The 24,861-nt window shown below is 57.1% G+C and overlaps 1 protein-coding gene across 5 annotated transcripts; it reads left to right on the top strand.

The window, feature by feature from the left end:
* Window positions 1-331: 331 nt before the first annotated feature.
* SLC6A12 (solute carrier family 6 member 12) lies at window positions 332-22,865 on the top strand. 5 transcript variants are annotated; one of them, XM_082422119.1, is made up of 16 exons: window positions 338-556; window positions 2,666-2,749; window positions 4,916-5,193; window positions 9,448-9,582; window positions 11,114-11,254; window positions 12,002-12,089; window positions 13,075-13,207; window positions 14,396-14,530; window positions 15,810-15,913; window positions 16,164-16,288; window positions 16,688-16,800; window positions 17,218-17,355; window positions 18,121-18,223; window positions 19,897-19,997; window positions 20,473-20,643; window positions 21,826-22,865. In XM_082422119.1, exons 3-16 carry the CDS (start codon window positions 4,971-4,973, stop codon window positions 21,967-21,969), a joined length of 1,854 nt encoding a protein of 617 aa, XP_082278245.1. In that variant the 5' UTR covers window positions 338-556; window positions 2,666-2,749; window positions 4,916-4,970; the 3' UTR covers window positions 21,970-22,865. The 5 variants fall into 5 exon arrangements, with proteins under 5 accessions (XP_082278249.1, XP_082278248.1, XP_082278245.1 ...); XM_082422121.1 differs by lacking the exon at window positions 338-556 and adding an exon at window positions 1,555-1,578; XM_082422120.1 differs by lacking the exon at window positions 338-556 and adding an exon at window positions 1,597-1,811.
* Window positions 22,866-24,861: the final 1,996 nt, after the last annotated feature.

Raw genomic sequence — 24,861 nt, 5'->3', positions numbered from 1 at the left:
GTGCCCAGAGGTCCCCAGAACATTGTCACTGCTGCCTGGGACACTCCAGCATCCCAGCCCCTGCGTCCAGAAGACCCTTCAGCAGACATCACCAAGTGCCCTGAAGCACCGACAACACCCTAAGCAGTCTCCCAGATTGCCTTTAGCCCTCCCAGCAACTCTGTGAAGTAGGTGTTGTCCCCCACCCTTGACGGGTCGGGAAACAGAGGCTCAGATGCTTGCCTGTCTACCTGCAAACCTGGGTCCTTTCTAGATTCTTGAGGTGTGCTGTGGCACCTTCTCTAGGAAAATCCCAAGGAAAAGGGTTGTGGCTGTGAAGGTCCAGAGCCTTGCCTTGAAACCGCAGAGGGCAGGTACTTGGTGGAAAAGTCCAGCAGTGATTCACCTCCTCCCGTCCCCTCGTCAGCGAGGCCAGTTCCCCTCCCGAGATCTCAGCTTCCAGCCTGGCTGTTGGTGGTGCCCATCCTACCGCCCTGGTGAGAGAGGGCTGTGCCCTGCCCTGTGCGTCCCTGCCTCTCTTCCCGCCGGAGAAGGAGCCAGCGCTGGAGGGGGCAAGGTGAGAGGGGGAGGAGGAGGGACAAGGGGCAAAGGAGGGGAGACGAGGTCGGGCATGAGTCTCTGAGCCCAGCTCTGGGGGGTCGTCTTGGGACAGCGCCCGTTGGGGAGCTCTGGCTGGGAGGCAGGTGGGGAGGGGCTGGGGACAGAGGACTTGACTTCCTGAGCTTGGGTGTTGTAATCCTGGCTCACAAACTTTTGGCCTCAGTCCCTCCTGCTGCTTGTGGTATTTCTCTGCCCCTCCACTTCCCAATACACCAGCTCACACTCGAGTGTGCACAGACACACAGACACACACACACATGGTCGCTTTCTGTCTGGGGGTCCCAGGACCACGACTGGATGGGATTCTGAGCTGGGAGGAAGAGGAGAAGGAGCGAAGGTGGGGGACAGTTTCCCTTTCAGGTCGGGTCTCCTAGCGGCTTCCCTGGGACTCTGTGCGGACCCGGGGGGCCAGGCGGGAGGAGGTGAGCTCCTCGCAGAGGGTGCGGGGTGGGGGGGGGGCGGCACCTGGGAGGGGGACTGGGAGGCAGTGTGTGTCTGTGCCGTGAGCGGGGCCAGAGGGAAGTCTGGTGTTGGGGAATCTTAGGACGAGGGTGTCACCCCAGCTCCTCCGCACCCCCTGCAGCATCTGAGCTGCTCAGGGACAAGCCTGGCTAGCGGGAAAGTCCGTAGACGGGGAGGGGGCTGGCTCCAGGGAGCGGGTGAGAGAGGAGCGATCCCGGGCCAGAGAGGGAGAGGAGGGGGAGACAGACGGCGTCCCGCAGGTGGGAAGGAAGCGGCCAGGAGAGGGGCCAGACCCGATCAGCCTCCCCGCCGGCTCCCACGAGGAGGAGGAGGCTGAGGGAGCACAGGGGTGGGGACGGCAGGGCGGCCTGTGCCCCGGGGGGCATCGAGGGTGCGGGCGGCCCACGGGGTGTGAAGGACTCGACGGGGGTCATGTTTTGGTGCCGTGCACACAGGTATGTGTGTGCAAGGGGACGTGACGGGAGCGGCAACAGCGTGTGTGCTGAACGGGCGCTGGTATGTGGGTGTGGGCTGGAGCGGGGCTGGGACGTCCAGGGCCTGGGCCGCTGCCCCGGGGGGCGCGTGGAGGGCAGCGGCATTCCCACCTGTGTCCGCTCCTCTGCCTACCTGCCCAGCCCCTGAAAACAGTGAACTGGGGGCTCGTCAGCCTCCTGAAGGTTTCCTTCATGGGCGGCCCTGAGCCCGGCGTGGGTGCGAGCGTCTCTGCTTCTGGAGAGCACTGGCGTGTGGTGAGGTCCAGTCCGCCCCACACCCTGCCCCAGCTTAGCAGAGCAGATGGGCAGCCGGGCAGGTGATGCTAGGCGTTGGAGACGTGAGAGAGCTGGCGTGAACCCTTGGGACGGTGGAGACTTCTGGAAGTCATCGTGACTGAGGATAACACTGTGTTTAAATATTCCTGGCAAACGGGCTGGGGGTAGAAGGGCACAGCGGAGGGGGGCAGGGAGGGTGGCAGGAGGGTGGGGTGCTGTCCTTTGGCTTTTAACCCCAAAAAGGAGAGCTCAGTACAGCTTTTACGTCTAACATCCTCCTGGAAAGTTCTTCCTTGAGTCTAACTTGAGTCCCGCTTGCTGCAATGCAAGCCTGTTCCCCCTTGACTTGCCATGGCCCTGGGCCAGCTTTCCTTTTCACATGCTCTTGCTTTCATTCTGCCATTCTGGTTTTTCACTCTTACCCATAAATCATGCTCCTCTCAACAGCCTTTTTGAAAAAGAACAAACTTGTCATGTGAAGGTCAGCTCATCTGTGTTCTCTTCTCCCAAATCCTGCGCCCACCCTGGGCTCTGAGGTTTGCTTCCTCAGCCTGTGTTCCCCTCTGGATTTCCCTTTATTTACTCCTTTCCCAGGCGGGTCTCCCCACCTCCAGCTGTTGAGGACAACTTGGCCCTGAAACAGCTGCCACTGGTCTGGGGACAGTGAGGCTTGTCTCCTGGCCACCCCGTTGGTGACCCTATGCTCGGGCCCCGAGCTGGGCTATGCTATGGCTTGGCGAGCAAAGGCAGTATCCCTCCTTGTCTTTTATGGATCTCGTGTATACCCTGCCCTCCCAACACCACAGTTGAGTAGGGGTCATTCTCTCTTTCAGGGAGACTTAAAGCCCAGAGAGGAGGTGTGATTTGCCTAAGGTCACACAGCAACGTGGCCGCTCAGCTCCCCAGTTACTGTACTGGTAAGTTTGTTCAAACCATTCAAAAATAGTTTACTGAGCACCTGGGGGTGTCAGGGCCTGTTCCTTAATCTCTCTGAGCTTCATTTCCTCATTTATAAAATGGAGTTAATAGTAATTCTCCAAAGATTTTTATGAAGATGAAACTTAATAATGCATGTAAGGATGTGTATGTTTTTAGCACAGTGCTGACTCAAATGTCAACTTCTATTTTTTTTTTTTAAGCTTTTTACTTCAAAGGACAGGGACACAGGGGCTGGTATGCTGTTTCAGTCCTCCCTTTTCTCTGATACCCCTCAATCTTGAGGGGAACACATGTTGGACAAGAAATGGAGTAAAGGTTTTTTTCTTTGTTATTGTTATCGTTTGGGGTTTTTTGGCCGTGCTTTGCAGCATGCGGGATCTTAGTTCCCCAGCCAGGGATCGAACCCGTGCCCCCTGCAGTGGAAGTGTGGAGTCTTAACCTCTGGACCACCAGGGCAGTCCCTGTTAACTTCTACTATTACTAGCCAGGTCTGGACCAGACCTTGGGTCTCCTGTTTGATGCTTCTTCGAGCATGTTTTTGAGTCCATTCATTCATTTGATAATGATTCAGGGGCCAGTCCTCAGGGTCCCCCAGCCTCAATTCTGTAGCAATATCCACAGTTGGTTCAGGTGTCCCCAGGGGCCAAACTGCCCTGTTCTTTCCACCTGAGGCTTGGTTCTCAAAGCCCCTGGGGTTTGGCTGATCTCTCTCTGAACCTGGAGCTCTCTTTCCTTCCCTTCTTCCCCCGCCCCTTCCTTTATAGCAGAGGGTGAGGCCTTGGATTCCACGGGGTGCCTCTCTCCTCGCCTTCCCTCCTGGGCTGATCTTGCCACGGAAGCCTCCGAGTAGGTCCCAGTACCAGAGTTTCACCCCGACATTCTTTCCCATTCCTGGGATAACCTGCACCCTCCAAGTCACCTTCAAAAATTTCCATAACCTCAGATGGCCCTGCCACACCTTTCTAACTGACTTGGGCTTGGGTTGTTGCCTGGGTTAAAAGGACTAACAAGTAAACACAGACTCTTCTTTTAATAAAAAGAATCCCTTGTGTTTCTCTAGAACCTTGGAGGAGCAGAGCCCTTGGTAGCTCCTGGTCACTTTGGTTCCCCCCTGCCCCTTGGAGGCAGAGGCGGGGGGCCTGGGGGAGAGGATCCCTCGGCAGCCCGGCACGTCTTCCTGGCAGAAACGAGAGTGGAGGTGGCAGAGTGTGGGAAGGGGAGGCCAGCAAGGATTCCGGATAGAGCACGCATCAGTCTATCTCCTGGCAGCAGATAAACAGACCACGAGAGGGACAGGGTAGGGCAGAGTGGCTGCTCTTTAGGAGGGCAGGGAGTCGGGGAGGGCAGTGACCTGCCGGGATGAGCAGTCACTTCTGGGTCTCCCTTGAGGGGACCGCTCGGATCCGGAGGTGAACACGCAAGTGAGAATCCCCCTGGTGACCCCTTCTGCCACCAGAAGCCCCGCCTGCTCTCAGAACAGAGGTTCAAGAACCAGGGTCCCCTTGAAGGCCGCTCCTGTCCCCACCTGGCCTTGTGCCCCACCCTCCTCTGCCCTCCCAATCAGATGCCCGGAGCTAGCTGGCTCCCATGTTTACCCAGAGGCAATCGATCACGCTGGCACAGCTACGAGCACACAGCTGGCCCAGGGAAGACCATGCAGTTACCTGGCCACACCTGCCCTTTGACCTCCTGTTACCCCCGACAGCCTTTGATCCCTTCTGGCCTGGAGGCCGGAGGCTGGGTGGGTGACACTCATTGGACACCGAGGAGCGGGGGCAGAAGGGCCAGCGGGGACGGCAGCTGACTGTAAAGATCAAAAGAGACTTGGAACGAGAGTCCCCGAGCTTGGGTTTCAATCCCGATCTAGTCCTGAATGGTCTCAGGCAAGTCACTTCATCTGTCAAGGCCTGGATTTTTCTATCTGCAAAATGGGCAAACTAAGAACAAACTGCTCCCTGTTTGTTCTCAGAGCTGTGAGAGCAAAGTGTAACTTTAGGTGCAAATATCATCAAGAATTTGGGAAGAAAATCAATAGTCTGACACTATTCGACAGTATTCCAGCAATAATGAAAGGTTAGGATGGAGAGAGCGGGGGTGACGGGCGTCCTTGGGGCCGCCCAGCTCATTCCTTCTTGTCCCCGCAGGCTGCGCCTCTCCTGCCATCCTGCCCACTCCCATCTGTGGCCTCCCAGCCCGTCCATGGCTGCAGACGACAGAAAAGTGGCAGTTCCCAAGGATGGGCCTTCTGTGGTCTCCTGGGTCCCTGAGGAGGGAGAGAAGTTGGACCAGGAAGGCAAGGACCAGGTGAAGGATCGGGGCCAGTGGAGCAACAAGATGGAGTTCGTGCTGTCCGTGGCCGGGGAGATCATCGGGCTGGGCAACGTCTGGAGGTTTCCCTACCTCTGCTACAAAAACGGGGGAGGTGAGTTCACTCTGAGGTGGGGAGAGCAGTGCCCACCTGGGCACCTCCTGCCTGGGCAGTGGAGGGAGGCTGGCAGGGAGCTTGACTCCAGCATCCCCCCGCTGTGAAACGGGGATGGTTCCTCACGGCAAGCTCCTCTCCTCCCTGGCCCCACACACACCACGGTCAGTGGTTGAAGGATTCAGTCCCTCACTCAGCTCACACGCCGGGCCACCCTTGCCGGGCACCGTGCTAGGTACAAAGCACAGCTCACTCCGGGTTACACTCCAGCAAAGGGCAGCGGACCACAGACAAATACATCCACTGCGGTCTGTCGCATGGTGGGGGGGCGGACGGGCCAGAAGCAGAGCAGGGAGGAGGGGCGGGGAGGGGCGTGAGATGGGAAGTGAGGGGACCAGGAAAGGGTCCGTCCGGTAGGTGGCCTTTGAGCCAAGACTTGAAGGAGGTGAAGGAGCCAGTCTCAAGGATGCAGTTCAAGTGAAGAACATTCCAAACGCAGGGGGACGGCGACGGGGGAATGACAGGTGGGAGAGGAAGCAGAGGTCAGGGTTCGGCCCCTCCGGGCCCTGCTCTGAGTGACATGGGAGCCACTGAGGAATGTTGATCAAAGAAATGACATTATATTGTCTATGATTTTTTTTTTAATTAAAGAAACAATTTTATATTTTTCAGCGCTGCTAGTAAAAATGAGCAGGGGCACGGTGGGGAGGGATCAGAGTCACCTTTGTAAGTGTACAATTAAGTGGTTTTAGTATGTTCACAGACTTGTGCAACCATTACCACGACTGATTCTAGAAAATTTCCATCACCCCCAAGAGAAGCCTTGTACCTGTTAGAAATCACTCCCAAGCCCTCTCGCCACCAGCCCTTGGCAACCACTCATCTACTTCCTGTGGCTGTGGATTTACCTATTTGGAATATTTCACATAAATGGAATAATTCATTTAGATGAGTTTATTTGTGACTGGCCAGATTCATTTTTGCCTTTTGAAAATAACTGTATTCCTCTTGTGGAAATGATATATGTGAATATTAGAAACATTCCAGAAAGGTAAAAAAGAAGGAACATTCCTGTTTAAAAATAACCACTGTTTAGAAAATCCTTCTAAACACTATTTCTATTTAATTTGACAAATATTTAGTGAACATCTACCACGTGTCTTGCTCTGTTTTATTTATTTATTTTTATATTTTTTTTAAGAATTTCACTTATTTATTTATTTTATTTTTTTATTTTTGGCTGTGTTGGGTCTTCGTTTCTGTGCGACGGCTTTCTCTAGTTGCGGCAAGCGGGGGCCACTCTTCATCGCGGTGCGCGGGCCTCTCACCATCGCGGCCTCTCTTGTTGCGGAGCACAGGCTCCAGACGCGCAGGCTCAGTAATTGTGGCTCACGGGCCCAGTTGCTCCGCGGCATGTGGGATCTTCCCAGACCAGGGCTCGAACCCGTTTCCCCTGCATTGGCAGGCTGGTTCTCAACCACTGCACCACCAGGGAAGCCCTATTTTTTTAAAAAATTTATTTATGTATTTTATTTTCGGCTGCGTTGGGTCTTCGTTGCTGGGCGCGGGCTTTCTCTAGTTGCGGCGAGCGGGGGCTACTCTTCGTTGCGGTGCTCGGGCTTCTCATTGCGGTGGCTTCTCTCGTTGCAGAGCACGGGCTCTAGGCGCACGGGCTTCAGTAGTTGCAGCATGTGGGGTCAGTAGTTGTGGCTCGCGGGCCCTAGAGCACAGGCTCAGTAGTTGTGGCGCACGGGCTTAGTTGCTCCACGGCATGTGGGATCTTCCCGGACCAGGGCTCGAACCCGTGTCCCCTGCATCGGCAGGCAGATTCTTAACCACTGCACTACCAGGGAAGCCCCTTTTATTCATTTATTTGATGTGGACCATTTTTTAAAAGTCTTTATTGAATTTGTTACAATATTGCTTCTTTTATGTTTTGGTTTTTTGGCCACAAGACATGTGGGATCTTAGTTCCCCGACCAGGGATCGAACCTGCACCCCCTGCATTGGAAGGCAAAGTCTTAACCACTGACCACCAGGGAAGTCCCTTGCTCTCTGTTTTAAAACTTATAGTTCTTACTGCAAATTGCCTAAACTGATGACTCCAAAGAAATAGAAATGGGACTTCCCGGGCAGGCCAGGGCTGGGGTGATAACTAACGCTGGGGGAGGATGTGGTGACTTATTCTTGCCCCGGCTGCAGTGTCACGGACATAGAGGTGGCTACGACCAAAGATGATCTCGTTAGAGCCCTTGTTCCACAGAGGAGGACAGGGGCCCAGAGACCTCAGCCACTTGCCTGGGACCACGGAGCTGGTCGACAGCAGCAGGCCCGGGAAGACTCACCAATCCTTCTTTGCTCTCACATGTTGCTGTTGGGAGGGCAGATGGTACAAGAGTTTGGGAGGGCAATTTGGAAATGCCGGTCAAAGACCTTAAAAATGTTCATCCCTGGGACTTCCCTGGAGGCCCAGTGGTTAGGACTCTGCGGCGCTTTCACTGCCGTGGGCCCGGGTTCCATCCCTGGTCGGGGAGCTAAGACTCCGCATGCCTCGTGGCATGGCCAAAAAAAAAAAAAGTTTATTCTGAAAAGGTGGAAACAACCCAAACGTCCATCAGTGGATGAATGGATAAACAAAATGTGACCTATCCTGACACTGGATCGTTATTTAGCCTTGGAAAGGAAGGAAATTCTGATAGATGCTGCAACATGGATGAAACTTGAAGACATTATGCTAAATAAGTCAGTCACGAAAGAATAAATACTGTATGATTCCCCTTCCATGAGGTGCCTAGAATGATCAAGTTCGTAGAGACAGAAAGAGGAAGGGTGGGTGCCGGGGCTGGGGGAGGGGGATGGGGAGTGAGTGTTGAAAGGGGACAGAGTTTCAGTTTGGGAGGATGAGAAAACTCTAGAGACGGATGGTGGTGATGGTTGCACAACAGTGTGAATGAACTGAATGCTGCTGAGCTGGACACTTAAAAATGGTTAAAATAGTAAAAGTTATGTTACGTACATTTTACGACAGAAAAAGCAAAAAAAAAAAAAGGTCCATTTCTTTTGCCCTCTGACTCAGCAGTTCCTCTGCTGGAAGTTTAAACTAAGGAACAAAGTAGACAAGTGCACGAGAATGTGGGCAACGGTCCTCACCGCAGCAGGAGGATGACCAGAAAGGCCAGCGGGGTCCTGACCAAAGAAACTCTGCGTAAAACGGAGCCACACAGCCATTAAAGTGGCGACGCAGATATGGATTTATTGATATGAAAAGAGGTCCATGATATACATTTAAAAAATGGTTATCAAGTCATGCATAGTAGGTTCTCATTTTTGCAAAGGAAATATATATGTATGTGTTTGTCAGAAAATTGGAAGGATATACAATGCTTTTTCCTTTCCTTCCCTTTGTACTTTCTGCTTTTCTACAGAGTAACATGCGTTGCTTGAGAGGCATTATCACATTGTGGTTAAGAGCCCAGACTCAGGGTCAGACCACCTGGGTTTGTGCCTTGGTTTCCTCATCTGTAAAATGGAGATGACACCAGTACCTGTGGCCTGGGAGGCTGCTTTGTGAGGGTTTTGATGTTAGTGAAGGATTTGGAATAGGGCCTTACACACAGAAGCATCAAGTGCCAAGTGTTACGACTGGGCAATGAACAATAATCTGTGTTCACCCAGGCACACGCTTCCGAGGTGACGGAGGTGGGCGCCCTGGGCTGTAATTTGCTGGGTGTCTCTAGGCCTGCCCTCTGGCTAGCCTCTCACGAGGCTGCTGAAACCACGACCCCGAGAATTTCCCCTAGCAGGGGAGTGGCCTTGTCTGCGGGGGGGGGGGGGGGGCCCAGTTCAGACCAGAGCCTGAGGGAGGGGAAATACCCTCTGAAAATGATTACAGGGAAAATCATTTTCCCAAGGTGTTTTTGTTTGTTTGTTTTCCTCGAAAACGTAACAAACTTGATGATTTAATAAGCATATCAAATTATACAGAACACATGTTCTTGGTTCCAAAAAGAATAAATGGACTAGACTTGTGAAGCACGCTGAGAAAATAAATAGGGCATATATTAGGATCTCCACCTACATTATCATTCACTTCCCTTCGAAGGTCTTTCCTATGCCGGGTGGGGCGCGGACTGGAAACTTTCCGCCCGGCCCTGCTCACAGACAGGAGGAAGCTGCTGTCTTGGGCCCCTGGGGGCTGCGGAGGGCGGTTGAGGGGTTGGCTGCCAGCTCAGCCCCCTTCCCCCTCCTTGGCAGGAGCCTTCTTCTTCCCCTACTTCATCTTCTTCTTCACCTGCGGCATCCCAGTGTTCTTCCTGGAAGTGGCGCTGGGCCAGTACACCAGCCAGGGCAGCGTCACAGCCTGGAGGAAGATCTGCCCCCTCCTCCAGGGTGAGTGCCGTTCCAGCCACACACCCCTCCCGGCCATCGCCCTCCCCGCTTCCTTCATCCACCCTGTGCTGAGGGCTGCAGAGGAGCTAGGACGTGTAATCAGGCTTCCTGGGGCCCGGAGCTTCTAGAACCCGGGTGGAAGCAGTCTCCAGGAAGGACGATACAAAATTATAAATAGGCACAACATTAGATGCAGAGTCTTGGGAGAGGTCCTTGCAAGTGAGGAACCCTGGAGCGGAGTCTTCACAGCTTCATGGGAAATGTGCTCCCGAGCGCGTGGCCTGGTCCCAGACACGCCTCCGCAGGGTATAATCATGGTGATGATGGTGATGATGTGCCAGGGCTCACGTCAGCACGTCACATGTGTTTGCGTCCTCACCTAACCCTCCAGGAGTGTCTGCTTTAACCTCATAAGATGAGAAAATGAGGCCATTCACGAACCCAGGTCTCCGTGGGTTTGTGCTGTGTCCTGTGTTAGGGACTAAGCTGGTCCCAGCCCCTGCCCTCCCTCTGGGGATCTGTTGGCACTGATGTGAGCAGTGGGGATGTCCTTTCCCACCCTCTGTTCAGGTGATGGGGCCCTGGCGGCCAGTGGGAAACCCAGGGGCCTCCTGGTCCCCGAGCGGTTCCTCGCATGGTCGGGGGGGAGGGAGGACTCTGGTTTGGACGCCAGTCCCTAAGGGGCCGGGCCCAGGACAGGCCTGTCTGGGGGCCGCCAAGCCTCTGCTGGACGGCGTGGACGTGGTGGAACCACGCTGGCTTCTGAGCAGACTGGGAGCCTGAGCAGGGGCGGCGGGGCACGGCTAGGCTGGTGCTGACCCCTCTTGGGGCGTCAGATGGTTTGGTGGGGTGCTTGGGGGTCCCTGTGGGGTCTGTGTGGTGATTTTGGGGGGTCCCTGTGGGATGAGAATGGGGACCCTGTGGGGTCTCTGGGATGATTTTCTCGGATCCTTGGGGTCCGTGTGGGTTGTGTGTGGTCCATGGGGAGTCTGCCCTCTGCTTGCTCCCTGGGGTCCACAGCCCCACCGAGGCTGCCCGGGTCCTTGCCTGATGCCCACACACGCGTGGGTTCCCTCCACCCGCCAGAGGCTCGGGTGCCTGGTGAGACCCGAACTCAGGAACCTCCTGTCTCTGGCCTCGTGCCTCTGTTCCTCCTGTCCCTTGTGACTTCACAAGTGACGCATGATTGTCACAGAAAAACTAGAAAAACCAGAAAAAGAAAAGAACTTTTAAAAGTGAACTGAAATCTATCACCCAGAGAACCACTTGTTAACTTCTGGAGATGCTCCTTCCGGAGATTCTCTCATGAAACAAAAAATACGTTCAGATATATATCATAAAACTGGGAGAACGCCTAGGGTGGTGTTCTGTCACCTGCTTTTCTTACTTAGAAAAATAAGGAGTAAAGGGCCTCTCAGGCCCGTGAATGAGCCCCGCGGTGTCTCCATGGCCCCTGTCCTTCCAGCACGGTGGGCGGCTCCCAGGCTGACGCTGGTCTCTGGGACCCTCTTGTTACCCCCCCCCCCACAAGGCATTGGCCTGGCGTCTGTGGTCATCGAGGCCTATCTGAACGTCTACTACATCATCATCCTCTCCTGGGCCCTCTTCTACCTGTTCAGCTCCTTTACCTCCGAGCTGCCCTGGACCGCCTGCACCCACTCCTGGAACACAGGTACTTGTCGTGTCGGCCCTGGGACGGGGCAGCTGGGGCCGGGCGAACAGTGATGGAGCGCCCGGCAGAACAGCCCCCAAGCCGAGCTGGGCGGGCACAGGTGGCCACTCTGCTGGTCAACCCCGTGTGGGACCTCCAACCAGCCGCCAGGACAGCCGACAACCCGGTGGGATGGTGGGTGACAAGTGGCTGCCAGGCGCTAACACCCCCCCAACGTCCACCCACCGAGCCAGTGTTCACTGCGGGCCTACTGTGTGCCAGACCCTCAAGACCCAGCGGTGGGCCCGGGTGATTCGGCCCAGCCCGGACCAGGGACAGTCAAGCGCTGGGAACAGACAAGCGGACAGAGCAGTGGCAGATTTCGACGGGTGACCACAGAAGGATGGGAAGGGGCCTGCGTGGGGACCACTCCAGGCGGGGCCGTCCCGCGAGCCCATCCCCCCATCGCTGGGGAGTGAAGTCCACACGTGGGCGTGGGGGACTGGCCTGAGGTCTGGACAGGGTCAGAGGTGGCTGGCAGGGTGGCCAGAGGAGCAGCCAGATTCACCGTGACGAGAGCAGTGTGAAGCACACAGGGACGGGGGCTGGTCACACGAGCCACCCGAGCAGGAACTCCTGACGCTGGAAAGCGGGGGCTCCAGAGGAAGCTCTGGGGACCGAGAATGCGAGGCCAGAGGGGGGTGGACGGGGTGTGAGGGCGTCTCTGCCCGCCCGGCCCGCTGCTGACACCCCTCTTGTCCCCTGCAGAGGGCTGCGTGGACTTCCTGAACCGCTCGGCAGCCAGCGCAGCGGCCCCGCCCGTGAACTTCACCTCCCCCGTCATGGAATTCTGGGAGTAGGTGTCCGGCCTGGAGGCCGCCTCCCGGGGGCCCCAGGCGGAGGGAACTTGGATGTCTGGGGCCCGGGATTGGGGGTGCAGGTGTACACCTCTCTGTGCATGCTTTCCAGCACTCACGTCACTAGGAGATGAGGGACCCTCCACACCTACCGTCCACACCCACACGCTCGCCCCGCATCCACCTGTGTCCCCCTGGACTCACACGCGTGTCCACGTGACTTGCATCGCCCACGTGCCTTCTTACTGTCACCCGCCCGCACCCACACGCCCACCTGCACGTACACAGCCACGGCCGACGGCCAGCGCGAGCTGGGAAGAGTCTGCGCCAGCTCCGCGTGCCCTGATGTCCTGGTGGTAGCTTGAAATAGGCCGAAGTGGGAGTATTTACACCACGGGAACCGGCAAATTTCTACACTCACGCCTGCACCCTCCACACGAGCACTAGCACCCCAGCGTCCACACGTGTCCACCCTTGCGCTTATACAAGTCTACCCACCCTCACACTTAACCTTGGCCCACACGTACTCACCGACACTCTCCCCGGGGCGCCCTCCCGGCATCCACGCCGCCCTCGTGCCCACCGACGCCGGCACACACGTGTTCCCATCACCACGGCCACTCTTCAGATGCTGACGCACATCCAGCCCGTGTCTGCTCCCCGAGCACCTGCTCAGCCACTGCCCGGACGGGTCTCTGCTCCCCACGGGCTCGAGCTCGCTCAGACGCTTACTGCCCTCACTCTCTGTCTCTACCTCTCCGACAACAGAGAAAGCTGGATGAGTTACACAGATACCTACGGGATTACGTGATTTGGTCGTCTAACGGCCAGGGGCTTAGAGACCACAGGTGGGAACGTGCTGGCCATGGGGCAGGGAGGTGTGGACCCTGAGACCCGTGCGGTCAGCTCTGAGGATCAGGACACCTGATGGCGGAGGCCACTGTCCCCTCGGCCTCACCTGGTTGTGTGTCTCCCCGTCCACAGGAGACGTGTTCTGGGCCTCAGCTCCGGCATCCATGAACTGGGGGCCCTGCGCTGGGAGCTGGCCCTCTGCCTCCTGCTTGCCTGGGTCGTCTGCTACTTCTGCATCTGGAAGGGGGTCAAGTCCACGGGCAAGGTGAGGGGTTCTGGCTCTGGGGCCGCTCACTGTGGCCCCCAGGGTCCACGGGGACACACATGGCATCCCTCTGGAGACCTGAAAGAGAAAACAGTGAAAGGGAGAGGCCTGCTGAGAACAGGGGACGTCGCAGGAAGGCAGGGTTCAGCTCAACACAAGAGAAGGCTGTCTTTTTCGGTATGACTTTCAAAGGCCTGTTTACCTAAGTGACATGCAGAGCAAAATAAGAACCATGAAATTCCCAGGGTCAGAGCTGAGCCACCAGCGGGGTGGCGGGGTGTCTGGTCATCCCTGTCAGCGTTTTGCTGGTCGGCTTCTAGCTTCCTTTATATGTGTGTGTGTGTGTGTGTGTGTGTGTGTGCGTTGTGTGTGAATATTGCACAATCAGGATCACACACTCGTACGACGTGCTTGTCTCGTTTAACAACACACCAAGACCACGTCTAGGATGAAGTGGCCAACAGAACAGTCTTTGAGGTGGTGGGTTTCCAACCTCTGAAGGAGCTCAAGCTGAGGATGGACAAAGTGGCCTGTTGTGTGCACAGAGTTCACACCGGAGCATCGTTTCCAACCCGGAGAGTCTGACACTGATGCCCCACGCTTGTTACAGCCGGGAACAGACAGGGTCCCGCCTTCTCTGATTAGCCCCCTCCCAAAGCAGCCTCCCTCTTCCACGGATTGTTGTGATAGTGATAACATAGAAATAGTAATAGTAATAACGACACGGACAGTGCCGCCCTCTCGGGGAAGGGGCAGAGTGGAGTCCCCGTGTGTCTCCCGCCCCCCAGAACTCAGGCCACTGCTGCTCCCCCAACCTTAAGCCTGGAAAAGTTCAGTCTAAATTTCCCCACTGATCACTGTACAAATCTGCTCACCTTCCCCCTGGGTGGGGGAGTCCCACCCTCTTCACGGGGCAAGGGGCGGGCTAACAGCCAGGATAAGGGATTAAGAGAGACCAGAATCTGGATTCAAAAAGAGTTCTTGAAATGTTACGGGTGGAAACTCACACCCCTCCCTGTCCTTTCTCCCGTCCCTTTGCCTCGCTGATGTGTGTCTCGTCCTCTGCTGGGGAGCTCCAGACACCCCAGAATGTGTAAAGGAAGGGGTGGGAAGTTTCCCGTGCTCACCCCTCCTCCGAGGCGGCTTGTGCTGCCTGTGCAAGGGTGACCCTGGCCTTCTCCCCTCCAGGTTGTCTACTTCACAGCCACGTTCCCCTACCTGATGCTGGTCATCCTCCTGATCCGAGGCATCACGCTGCCCGGAGCCTACGAGGGCATCATCTACTACCTGAAACCAGATTTGCTTCGGCTCAAGGACCCCCAGGTAGGAACCTCACTGGGGACCGTTCCCCCAGGCGTCTCCCGCCCCAAACCAGATCTGGACTTTTGAAAACCTTTGATTGCTTTTTGCCGTTTAGAGGCAATATGTGCCCACTGGAGGAAAAAGTAGATAATATAGAAGAAAATTATGAAAAAGGAACTAAGAACCTCTCGTAACCCCACCACTCAGCTATAACCTCTGTTAGCATTTTAGTATATTTCCTTCCAATTTTTTTTTCTAGCTGGTGTGTGTGTGTGTTTCACATAGTTGAGATAATTATACGTGGAGATAAATATATTTTCACTTAAATTATAGTGTAAGCATCTTGTTATTAAATCCATTTGTAAATGTCATTTTATCATTTGCATAATGTTTCCTCCGTCCCCCATCCATCCACTCACTCATCCAGCCAAGATGTACTGAGGTCCCGTAAGTCCAGGTACCTCTCTAGAGCTGGTGTGGGCAGCGGGCGGACAGACCCGGCCATATGACCTCTGGGCATCCACACCTGGGGCAGGTGTCGGCTTTTACTCAGCTCTTCCCTGTTCCTGCACATTTAGGTCATTTTTTTTTTTTTTTTATGATTGTACAGACAGCTGCGATGAACACCTTGTGTTTAAATCTTTGACCACATCTCTGATTATTTCCTGACAGTAGTTAGACGTAGACGTGGGATTACTAAGTCAGGGAGTACACACCTTTTCAGGCTCTTGACATGTGCTGTGGACTTTGACCGCCCGTGTTGGTGGGTACCCTGCCTTCTGCAGGCCCATGAGACATTCAAATAGAATTTATTTTAACCTTTGATAGGTCAAAGTAGTAGCATGTTGCCGTTTTAATTTTTTTTTTTTTTTACTAGTGCGAGGTTGGACATTTTCCCCCTCTGGACTTGTCTGAGCACATTCTTTGCCCCTCCCCTCCCACTCCCCCCAGTGGAGTCTTGGTGTCTTCTCTCTATATTTGAAGGCCGTGGCCTCTGCCCACCATGGCTGCTTGGGGGCACGTGCAGGTTGAGGGCGGCCAGGGCCTCAGCTCCGCCCTGCAGACAGGCCTCTCCTTCTCTGGTCTGTGGTGAACCAACTAGAAGTTAACAGTCACGCGCACCTATGTGGTGCCTGCTGAGCGCCCAGGGGAAGAGGAGGATGCGTTAGTGGGCGTGGGCTGTAACGTGGGCTCTGCGGGGACGGAGGGGCCGCTGGTTGTGGAGGTGCCGGGCGGTCACTGCTCCAGGCCCTGGCGGGCTCCCCCCATCTTCCCACCGCTTCCTTGGGGTCTCCTGCAGGTGTGGATGGACGCGGGCACCCAGATCTTCTTCTCCTTCGCCATCTGCCAGGGGTGCCTGACGGCCCTGGGCAGCTACAACAAGTACCACAACAACTGCTACAGGTGAGCGGGGCGCGGGGTCCTGGGAGGGGGCCTTCCTCCTTTGTGAGCAGGGGTTCCAAGCTGTGCAAAACCGACACTGTGGTCCCCTTTCCAGACTGGGTTTTTCTCCCTCCCTTTCTTCTCTTCACCGTCTGGTACCTGGTCTTGGGCTCCTTCCCCCCACTTCCTTTCCTCTCTCCTCTTTACCGCTGTCTTTGGATGTCCCCACATGACGGGTTTCTTTCTCCCTTTTCCTTCCCATTTTCTGCAGGGACAGCATCGCCCTCTGCTTCCTGAACAGCGCCACCAGCTTCGTGGCGGGGTTTGTGGTCTTCTCCATCCTGGGCTTCATGTCCCAGGAGCAGGGGGTGCCCATCTCTGAGGTGGCCGAGTCAGGTGGGTGCTGCTCTGCTGCCTGGGGCCGGGGGAGAAGGAGGGGCAGGGAACAGGAGGGCAGGGGTCCCAGAAGCTGGGTACTATAGGAACCTTTCAGCATCAGGTGGCCGTGCTAGGCACAGAGCAGAACCCCAAAACCAGGGGAGGGAGGAGGGAGGCGGGGACGGATGGGAGGACGCGCGCACGAGTGGAAAGCATGCTCCCCAGGGCAGCGGACGAGTCAGCCTGCCCTCGGGAGCCGGCGCACGCACGCAGGCGCACATGAACGCAGGCGCACACGCACGCACGCAGGCGCACATGAACGCAGGCGCACACGCACGCACGCAGGCGCACATGAACGCAGGCGCGCTCACGCGCGCGCACACAGGGGCGGCCCCTGATGGAGTGTGTGCCCGGCAGGCCCTGGTCTGGCCTTCATTGCCTTCCCCAAGGCTGTGAGCATGATGCCCCTGTCCCAGCTGTGGTCCTGCCTCTTCTTCATCATGCTCATCTTCCTCGGGCTGGACAGCCAGGTTCGCCCCCGCCCCCGCCCGCCCCCGCCCTGCGACCCCCTTACCAGCTTCTGCGTCCGCCGCCATAACCTCCCCGACCTCGCTGTCCCCCGACCAGGCTTCCCAGCCCTGGCCCCGGCATCCGGAGCCTGTCCTTGAGGCTGGTCGGGGGACGCCCGGCCTCCTCTTCCGGGAGGGGCCACTTGCTTTGCTCCCTCAGGCCTGACCCTTCCGCAGATGTGGACGCGCCCTCCCAAACCTTCGGGCCGCCCAGCCCCGCCCAGCCAACCCTCCCGGCTGGGACCTTCCGTGGTGGAAACATGGCTGAGGCAGGGTTGGCCTCACCCCAGTTCTGGGCCCCCTGCGCTCTGTGGGCCAGCGTGGGGTTGGGGAGCGAGGAGGCAGTGGCCCCTCTTACCAGCCCCCTCCGGCCCACAGTTTGTTTGTGTGGAGTGCCTGGTGACAGCCTCCGTGGACATGTTCCCCAGGCAGCTCCGGAAGAGCGGGCGGCGGGAGCTCCTGATCCTCGCCATCGCGGTCATTTGCTACCTGCTTGGGCTCTTCCTGGTCACTGAGGTGAGTGGCGGGGGCGGCCTGCAGGCTGGCGACCCCCTGACACTCTCAGAGCCACATTTCCCTCGCCTTCCCGGCCCTTCACTGCGAGGTTGGAGGGACCACATGGCGGAACCTTCTTGTGTTGGTTCCCTCTCCTTTGGTTTCAGGTGACAGAAACCAAACACAAGCTGGCTTAAGCAGGAAGGTGAATTTTTTCGGTTAGGAAACAGAAAAGTCTAGAGATGCTTCGCTTTCAGGCACGGTTGGATCCAGCAGCTCCAATGACATCATCAGGGATGCTCCCCTCTATCTCCTGGCTCCCCTTTCCTCTGGTGATGTCATTCTTGGGCAGATTTCCCTCCTGGGATGTTACAGACAGCTCTGGGCAGCTTCAGGGTTCCCTTCTGCCACCAACCAACCCCGGGGGGATAGGGCCCTTTCCCTGAGAATTGGCCATTGCTCTTCTTTAGGCCTGGAGCAGGGAGGGGCGCACACTCAGAGTGAGGTGGCCGCAACTCGGCAACTTCCGGAAGGTGGGATGCTGGACAGACAGCACAGTGTACGTGCACCACAGTCCCCGGGGTCCTCGCACATGTCAGAGATGTTGTCAGATGAGGGCCGGGAGGCTGGGAGTCAGGGACAGGCGGGGCAAACTTTTTAGCTGCAAGGGGTGAATTCCCTGGACCGGGCAGGGTGGCATCCCAGATGGGCTTCTGTCATCTCGTGTGGGCTGGGGCATGTCCCCTGCCCCCTGGCCAAGGTCTCACTCTGCCCCCTGCCCCACAGGGTGGGATGTACATCTTCCAGCTGTTTGATTATTACGCCTGCAGTGGCACGTGCCTGCTGTTCCTTTCCGTGTTTGAAGTGATCTGCATCGGCTGGGTGTATGGTAAGTGGGTGAGGGGGGGGAGCCTTGGGGCCACGCGAAGGGCAGGATCTGCCCTGGGTGAGGACGGGCCCGCTGGTCTCTGCGGGTCTTTGTGCTGCTGTCCTGGTTCTTTTTACTTGAGAAGTTTAGCCGTTGCTGGGAACCCAGGTGTTTCTCATTACGGCGATGGAGCTGGGCTAATGACAACAGAGTTCTTTGAATAGTGAGAATAATTATAAATAACTGCACAGCTTTCTGGATGCAGAGGCTGTTGGAGGCCTTCTCCCGTGGGAATCCTAGTCAAAAGGGACCTCCAGGGCCATTTAGTCTGATCCTTCAGAGATTCCCACATGCCCTTTCGAAGTCATCACCCAGGCTTTGCTTGAATACTTCCACGGACAGGAAGCTCATCCCTGTGTTTTTGACATAGGCTTTTCTGTTGTGCTGGTCGTGCATTTCTTTCTGATACTTTGGTGAATTCTGGCTTCCACTGACTCCCACCAACAGCCCAGCCCCCTCAGCACTGAGGAAGCCAGCCAGCGGTGCTGACCACGTGGTATCCAGGCTGTTATCGTGCCTGATGACGGCGGCAGCGCGGGGTGGGGTTAGGGGAGAAGCCTTTATGTCCCGAGCACTGCAGTGCTGAGTGCCGAGTGCTGTCTCGTAATCTGCACCACAGCCCTTTACAGGGGAAACCGAGGCTCAGAGAGGTTGGGTCCCTTGCCTGAGCTCACACAGGCAAGTAGAGGAGCCGTCATCATGCCGCAGGTCCCTCTGGTTCCACTGCACCAGTTGGGGGAACGGATTGTCAGTGTCCCAAAGCTCAGGGCAGAGAGGGTGCGTGGGTACCACGCAGCAGGGCCTCAGGACGAGACACGAATAGGAAGGGTTTTATCTCGCTACCCTAGGCCTTCCTCGTTGGCGTCCTTCCCTCCCCACGCGTCTCCTACCTTTTTGCTCTGATTTCCCCACTGCTTTTCGACACTTGCTCTCAGAGAGGATCTGACAAACTCGATCACAGCGAGGTGTAAGCGGCTGATAATATGTTGCACCTACAGCAGCGGTATCTGCTTTTCACCTGGGGGGAAGTTAAGACGCCAAAGGGACGACTGTCTAGCGGTGGCATTTCGCAGTGCTCTTTTTGTGGTGGTGAGGGGGTGGCTAGAGGGCTCCCAGGCCTTTCCCGGTCAGTGGCTCTTTACTTCTTAGAAGGTGGAGCAAACGTGGAAACCTAAGGACATTAAACCAAGTGCAAGAGGCAGCGTTTCCATGGCCACAGCCCAGCCCCCTTTGTGCTTCACTGGGAGCACAGAGGGGCCCCCTGGAGTCTGGGGTGCAGGTGCTGCCCCCGCCCCGCAGGGCTTAGCGCTGGGCTCGAGCATCGGCTCCCTTGGTGTTTTGCTATTTTTACTTGAAGCCGAGTTCACCTCTGCGATGCAATAAGCATGTGTGTAGCCGCTGAGCCCCGTTCTGGCTCACACCCTCCTCTGTGTTAGGACTCGGGTCTTCATCCGTAGCCCTGAGAGCAGAGAGGCCCTGGGAGGTTAGGGGCTCTCTGTTGGTGGCGGCCTCCCCTCCACCTCCAGTGTCACTCACGTGTCCTGATCCAGCTTCCCCCCCACGGTGCGGTGCGGGGAAGAGGACGAAGCCGTCCCCTTCCTGTCCTCACACTCTCCCCCCACCCACCTGGTCAGGGGCCGACCGTTTCTATGACAACATGGAGGACATGTTTGGCTACCGGCCGTGGCCCCTGGTGAAGATCTCCTGGCTCTTCCTGACCCCGGGCCTTTGCCTGGTATGTGCCCTCCAGCACCACCACCCCCATCTCCTCCTGCCTCTGGCCGACTCCGGGAGGTGAGGGGCACGGGCTGAGTTCTGGGGCTCCTTCCCGCCTGCCCAGTTACCTGGAGGGGCTGCTCCGTGCCCTCTTATGTGCTGGTTCCCCTCCCCCCTTTTCTTGGCCAGTCTCTTTGCTTTACCAGCACTACCATCTGGTCTAGTTCCTGCTCCATCCCTTCCTCCCCGGCACCTCCCGTCTGTCTGTCTGTCTGCCTGCGTGATTTCCCAACTGTTGGTCTCCCTCTCCTTGTCTGCTTTGGAGCTCCTCCGTCTCCCCTCCCTGCCTTCTGAGCCCACGGTCTGTGATGGCCTCTGCGCTCCATCTCTAGAGGCACCAGTGTGTTGATATTTAACTGTGCTCCGTCCTGAGGAGAGGGTTTCACGGGCTCCCTCCCGCGTCTGCGTCGGCCCCCCCCCCGCTGTCTTTCTAGGCCACTTTCCTCTTCTCCTTGAGCAAGTACACACCTCTCAGATACAACAGCGTCTACGTGTACCCAGCCTGGGGGTACCTCATCGGCTGGTTCCTGGCTGGCTCCTCCATGGGCTGTGTCCCACTCTTCATCGTCGTCGCCCTCCTGAAGACCCAGGGTTCCCTCAAGAAGGTAGGGGCTGGGGAAGTGGCGCATCAAAGGAGGGCACTGAAGGGGCTGCACTCTGGGCACGACACCACGGCCGGGCCAGCTCTGAGTGCCGGGCTGCCCTTCGGTCTAAGGGAATCTTAAGGAGAAGGGTCTTTGAAGAAGGGCTTCATTTTCAGAAATGTTCAAGAGTCCTAGAGTCCTAGACCTTCAGAATCTGACCTCCAGCGGATCATCTGGGCAGGTTGACCAAGGGCAGCTGTCAAAGGGTTAAGGGGGAAAGTAAGTCACAAACAAGAACACAAGGTGCCAGACGCAGGGGGTCATAGAGCACAGATTCCTGCTCCTGGAAACTGGTGACCAGCAGCCATGGTTCACCCGCACAGGCTCCCGGCTTCTCTCCTCCTCTCAACCCTGCCTGCGAACCATATGCAAAAGGCTCCCTGTTTAGGGTTCAGGACATGTCTTCCTGGAAAGGACAGCGCCAGTGTCCCACAAAGACATTACATTTGTGGAAATCTGTCTCGCCCACAAGTCACAGAAAACCCAACCTGCAATAAGCAAACGGGCTTAGTTTCTTCTTACATATCAAGAAGACCAGAGACGGGGGATCCTGGCATTTGGTTCAGCTGCTTAAAGAGGGCGTTGGGGACCAGACGCTTCCTCTATTCCTGCACTTCCATCCTGGTCATGTTGTCTTTTCATCATCATGCTTATCACTGCATGGTCACAAGAAGGTTGTCATGATTCCAGTCATCACGTCTGCATTCAAGGCAAGAAGGAGATGGCATCAATAACAGTGCTAATCGTAGGACTACTACTAGGAAGAACAATACTAGACAGTTACTGAGCATATGATAATAGTAGCAATAAGAATAGTAACAACAAGAACAGAATAGACACTCGCTGATCACTTAACCCCGTGCCAGGCACTGTTCTCTGAGGTGTGTGCTGTCATCTTACAGACGAGTCACAGTGTTGTTCAGTGGGTTGCCTACGACTGCACAGGCGTCAGTAACAGAGCCAGGACGGGAGCCAGGCGGTTCACACGCTCAATCACACGTTACTGCCTCTTCTCGCTTCTTGAGCTCTGTGCCCTTTCACTCACTCACGCTGAGCTGTGTGCTGGGCTCTGGGGACACAGACACGAGGACACGTCTTTGCCTCTCTTGCCACCAGCACCACTGACTCCTCTTCTCCCCACAGCGCCTGCGGCAGCTCGTCACCCCTGACCCCAGCCTGCCACAGCCCAAGCGATGCCTGTGTCTGGACGGTGGCAGCAGCCAGGACTGCGGGCCCTCCCCAACGAAGGCGGGTCTCATGGCTGGGGAGAAGGAGACACACTTGTAGGATGTGGCCGGAAACCAGGTGGCTACTGAGCCAGGAAGCTGGGTCAGGGCCCCCGTGCCCCCGGCGGACAGCCTTCACCTCTGCCCCCTCCCGCAGCCCTGCCGAGAAGCTCTGTGATGTCCGTGGGCAGCCCCTCCCGGTGGGCTAGAGACGGTGCCGCCGGAGCCTGCCGTGCCTGTTGGAACACCCCATCTTATCTGTGAAGGCAGAGGTGTTTGTGGAGCCCACCGTCTGGTTAGAACAGCTGCAGTGTGCAATAGCGGGACCGCCCAGTGTAGCAAGGCTTCCTCCTAGCACTTGCGATCTCTGTGCTTGGGGAGGGTAGCGCCCGTAGAGATACACGCCACGTTGCATGTGACAGCTGAACACCCCACGCTGGATCCTGACGCTCCACTGGAGGGCTCCCTCACCTGGCTTAGTGTCCTGGAGCCCGCGGGAAGGAACCAGAGAAACGGCCACCGTTGTCTTGCGTTTTCGCGGAGGTGGTGTCTCAAGGTGTCCCCAGCTCCAGCCCTAGTTCCACGCCCGCCTTGCAGTGCTGTCCTTAACGCACAGAGCAATGGGGTGGCAGGGGCTCAGGATGGCCCCCGCACTTGGCAAATAGGCACGACCACGGGCCTGCACCCAGGACAGACATGGCTAGTCGATCTCAGGTTCTTCCCCAGCTGACAGCCTTCCAAAGACAGTGCCCCCGGCAGCTCCGTTTGCCATCCTGCCTTTGTCCCGACCCCGACTTCATGGATGAGGAAACTGAGGAACCCAAGAGACAAAATGATTTTCCGAGTTCATGAAGCTGCTCGGGGCCAGAGACACGACTGAAGCCGGGTCTCCGCTCTCAGGCCGCTGTCCCTCCCACTGCCCCCGCCTGCCTTGTTAACACGCACCCATGGATCGCCTGCTGTGTGTGCCAGCCTTCTTTCTGTTCGTTGTGGTTCTTGGGGTGGCAGGGAGAGAGTTCCCTCTGGGGGCGAGGGGTGAGCAGCCCACCCAGATTGGCAGCCCTACCCTGGCAGCTCCTCCACCAGCCCATACCCCTCTGACCGGATGTCCTCCCTGGACTTTGGTCTTCTTCCCACTTTCCACTTCCCCTCCCCCAGGGGATGCCTGGGCATCTGGGAGAGCCACCCCCTGACTCCCACGGAGAGAGGTGTGGGGTGCTTCTCTCCCCAGGCCCCTGCCAAACCGCACCAGACCCTTCCCTGGCTGGGGAAGGCTTCCTGGAGGAGGCTCTGTGGTCTTGTGTTCCAACGTCAAGGGGGGGCGGTCTGTGGGGGGTAGGCCACTTCTGGACAGTTTCCTGGGGAGAACCTGGGGTCTGGAAGAAGGGCCGCCGCCTGCAGTGATGCGAAGGTAGATGTCACTGCCTGGTGACTGGAGGAAAAGTCTGTGGTCCAGCCAGGGTGAGCTCCAGCCAGACAGCCCCAGGCATCCTCAGATCATTCGCCATCCTTCGCCCAGATCTGCGAGGGCTTCTCAGCTTGTGAGAATAGGGATGCTGGCACCCTGGGCACAAGCAGATGTCCAGACCCCTGGGTTCTGGACGTTCCCTTCTGCCTCCCTCTGGACTGCTCGTGCACTGGAACTCTTTTTTTTTTTTTTTTTAATTTATTTATTTGTTCATTTTTGGCTGCGTTGGGACTTCGTTGCTGCACGCGGGCTTTCTTCAGTTGTGGCGAGCGGGGGCTACTCTTCGTTGCGGTGTGCGGGCTTCTCACTGCGGTGGCTTCTCGTTGCGGAGCACGGGCTCTAGGCGCGAGGGCTTCAGTAGTTGTGGCACATGGCCTCAGTAGCTGTGGCTCGCAGGCTCAGTAGTTGTGGTGCACGGGCTTAGTTGCTCCGCAGCATGTGGGATCTTCCCGGACCAGGGCTTGAACCCGTGTCTCCTGCATTGGCAGGCGGATTCTTAACCACCACGCCACCAGGGAAGTCCCTGGTACTCACTTTTATTGGCGAGTCAGTGGGTAAAGAAGGAGGTCCAGCAGAAGGGGATGGAGAGGAAATCTGCGCCAGCCAGATTGCCCTCATTTATGGAATGGGGGACCTGAGTTGGGCAGGCATGGTGCCCTCTGCTGCCGCCTGGTGGCTGAAGGGAGCAGTGCCGCCTCCCCAGCCCTGCCTCCCACCTCCTGAGCCCCCTCCCCCCTGCCCTTGCCGGATAGATGGACAGACTGAGCGTTTCCCCCTCCACGCGCAAGCTGTCCTCTCCGGAAATGAAAGCTTCCTACACCCCCTCCCCATGGCCCCGGCGGGTGTGCCCAAGAGAGTCGGCTGCCTTTGGGGCAGCCCAGCTGCCAGGGACGTGGGGTGAGGGCCAGCAGGCTTCTCGGCCACCGGCCGCCTGCCCCGAGTGCTCCGTGCCGAGCAGCCGGTGCACCACACCATCTGCTACAGGCAGTCGGGCAGCTCTGCGCGTGGGTGGCGCACAGGCTCTCTCCAGCTGGCTGGGCCCTGGGCCTCACGTCTCTGTCTCTGCAGACTGTTCACAGGCCCCCCCGTGATTCACCTGCTCTCTCAGCGACCCTGATCCCTGGCTTTAAACTCACAGCCTCTCTGCTCTGGCATGGGGACTGCTGAAGGCCTGTGTCTGTAACATCCCTCCCTCTGACTGCTTTCCTGTCCTGGCACCCAGTACAGCCTCTGTGACCCGTGCGTCCAAAGGCATCAGGATGGGTAGGTGTGGGCTGGAGGGAACAGAGCGAGGGAAGGGGCTTCAGGCCACTGCACAGCTCATGGGAACCCGCTCGTATTAGGTCCACGGCATGGGCAGGGAGCAACTGTTTCAACTCTTTAAAGTGCCCAGAGCACTGATTCAGGGGTGTGAGGGTGTGTGTATGTGTGTGTCTGTGTTTGTGTGTGTGTGCGCGTGTACATGCTCGTGTGCATACGGAGCAA

This window comes from Balaenoptera physalus (assembly GCF_965194825.1).
Source record: "Balaenoptera physalus genome assembly, chromosome: 13".
In the NCBI taxonomy this organism is placed as follows: Eukaryota; Metazoa; Chordata; class Mammalia; order Artiodactyla; family Balaenopteridae; genus Balaenoptera; species Balaenoptera physalus.
The sequence above is the reverse complement of the archived record's forward strand: the minus strand, read 5'-3'. Positions and strand labels throughout refer to the sequence as shown.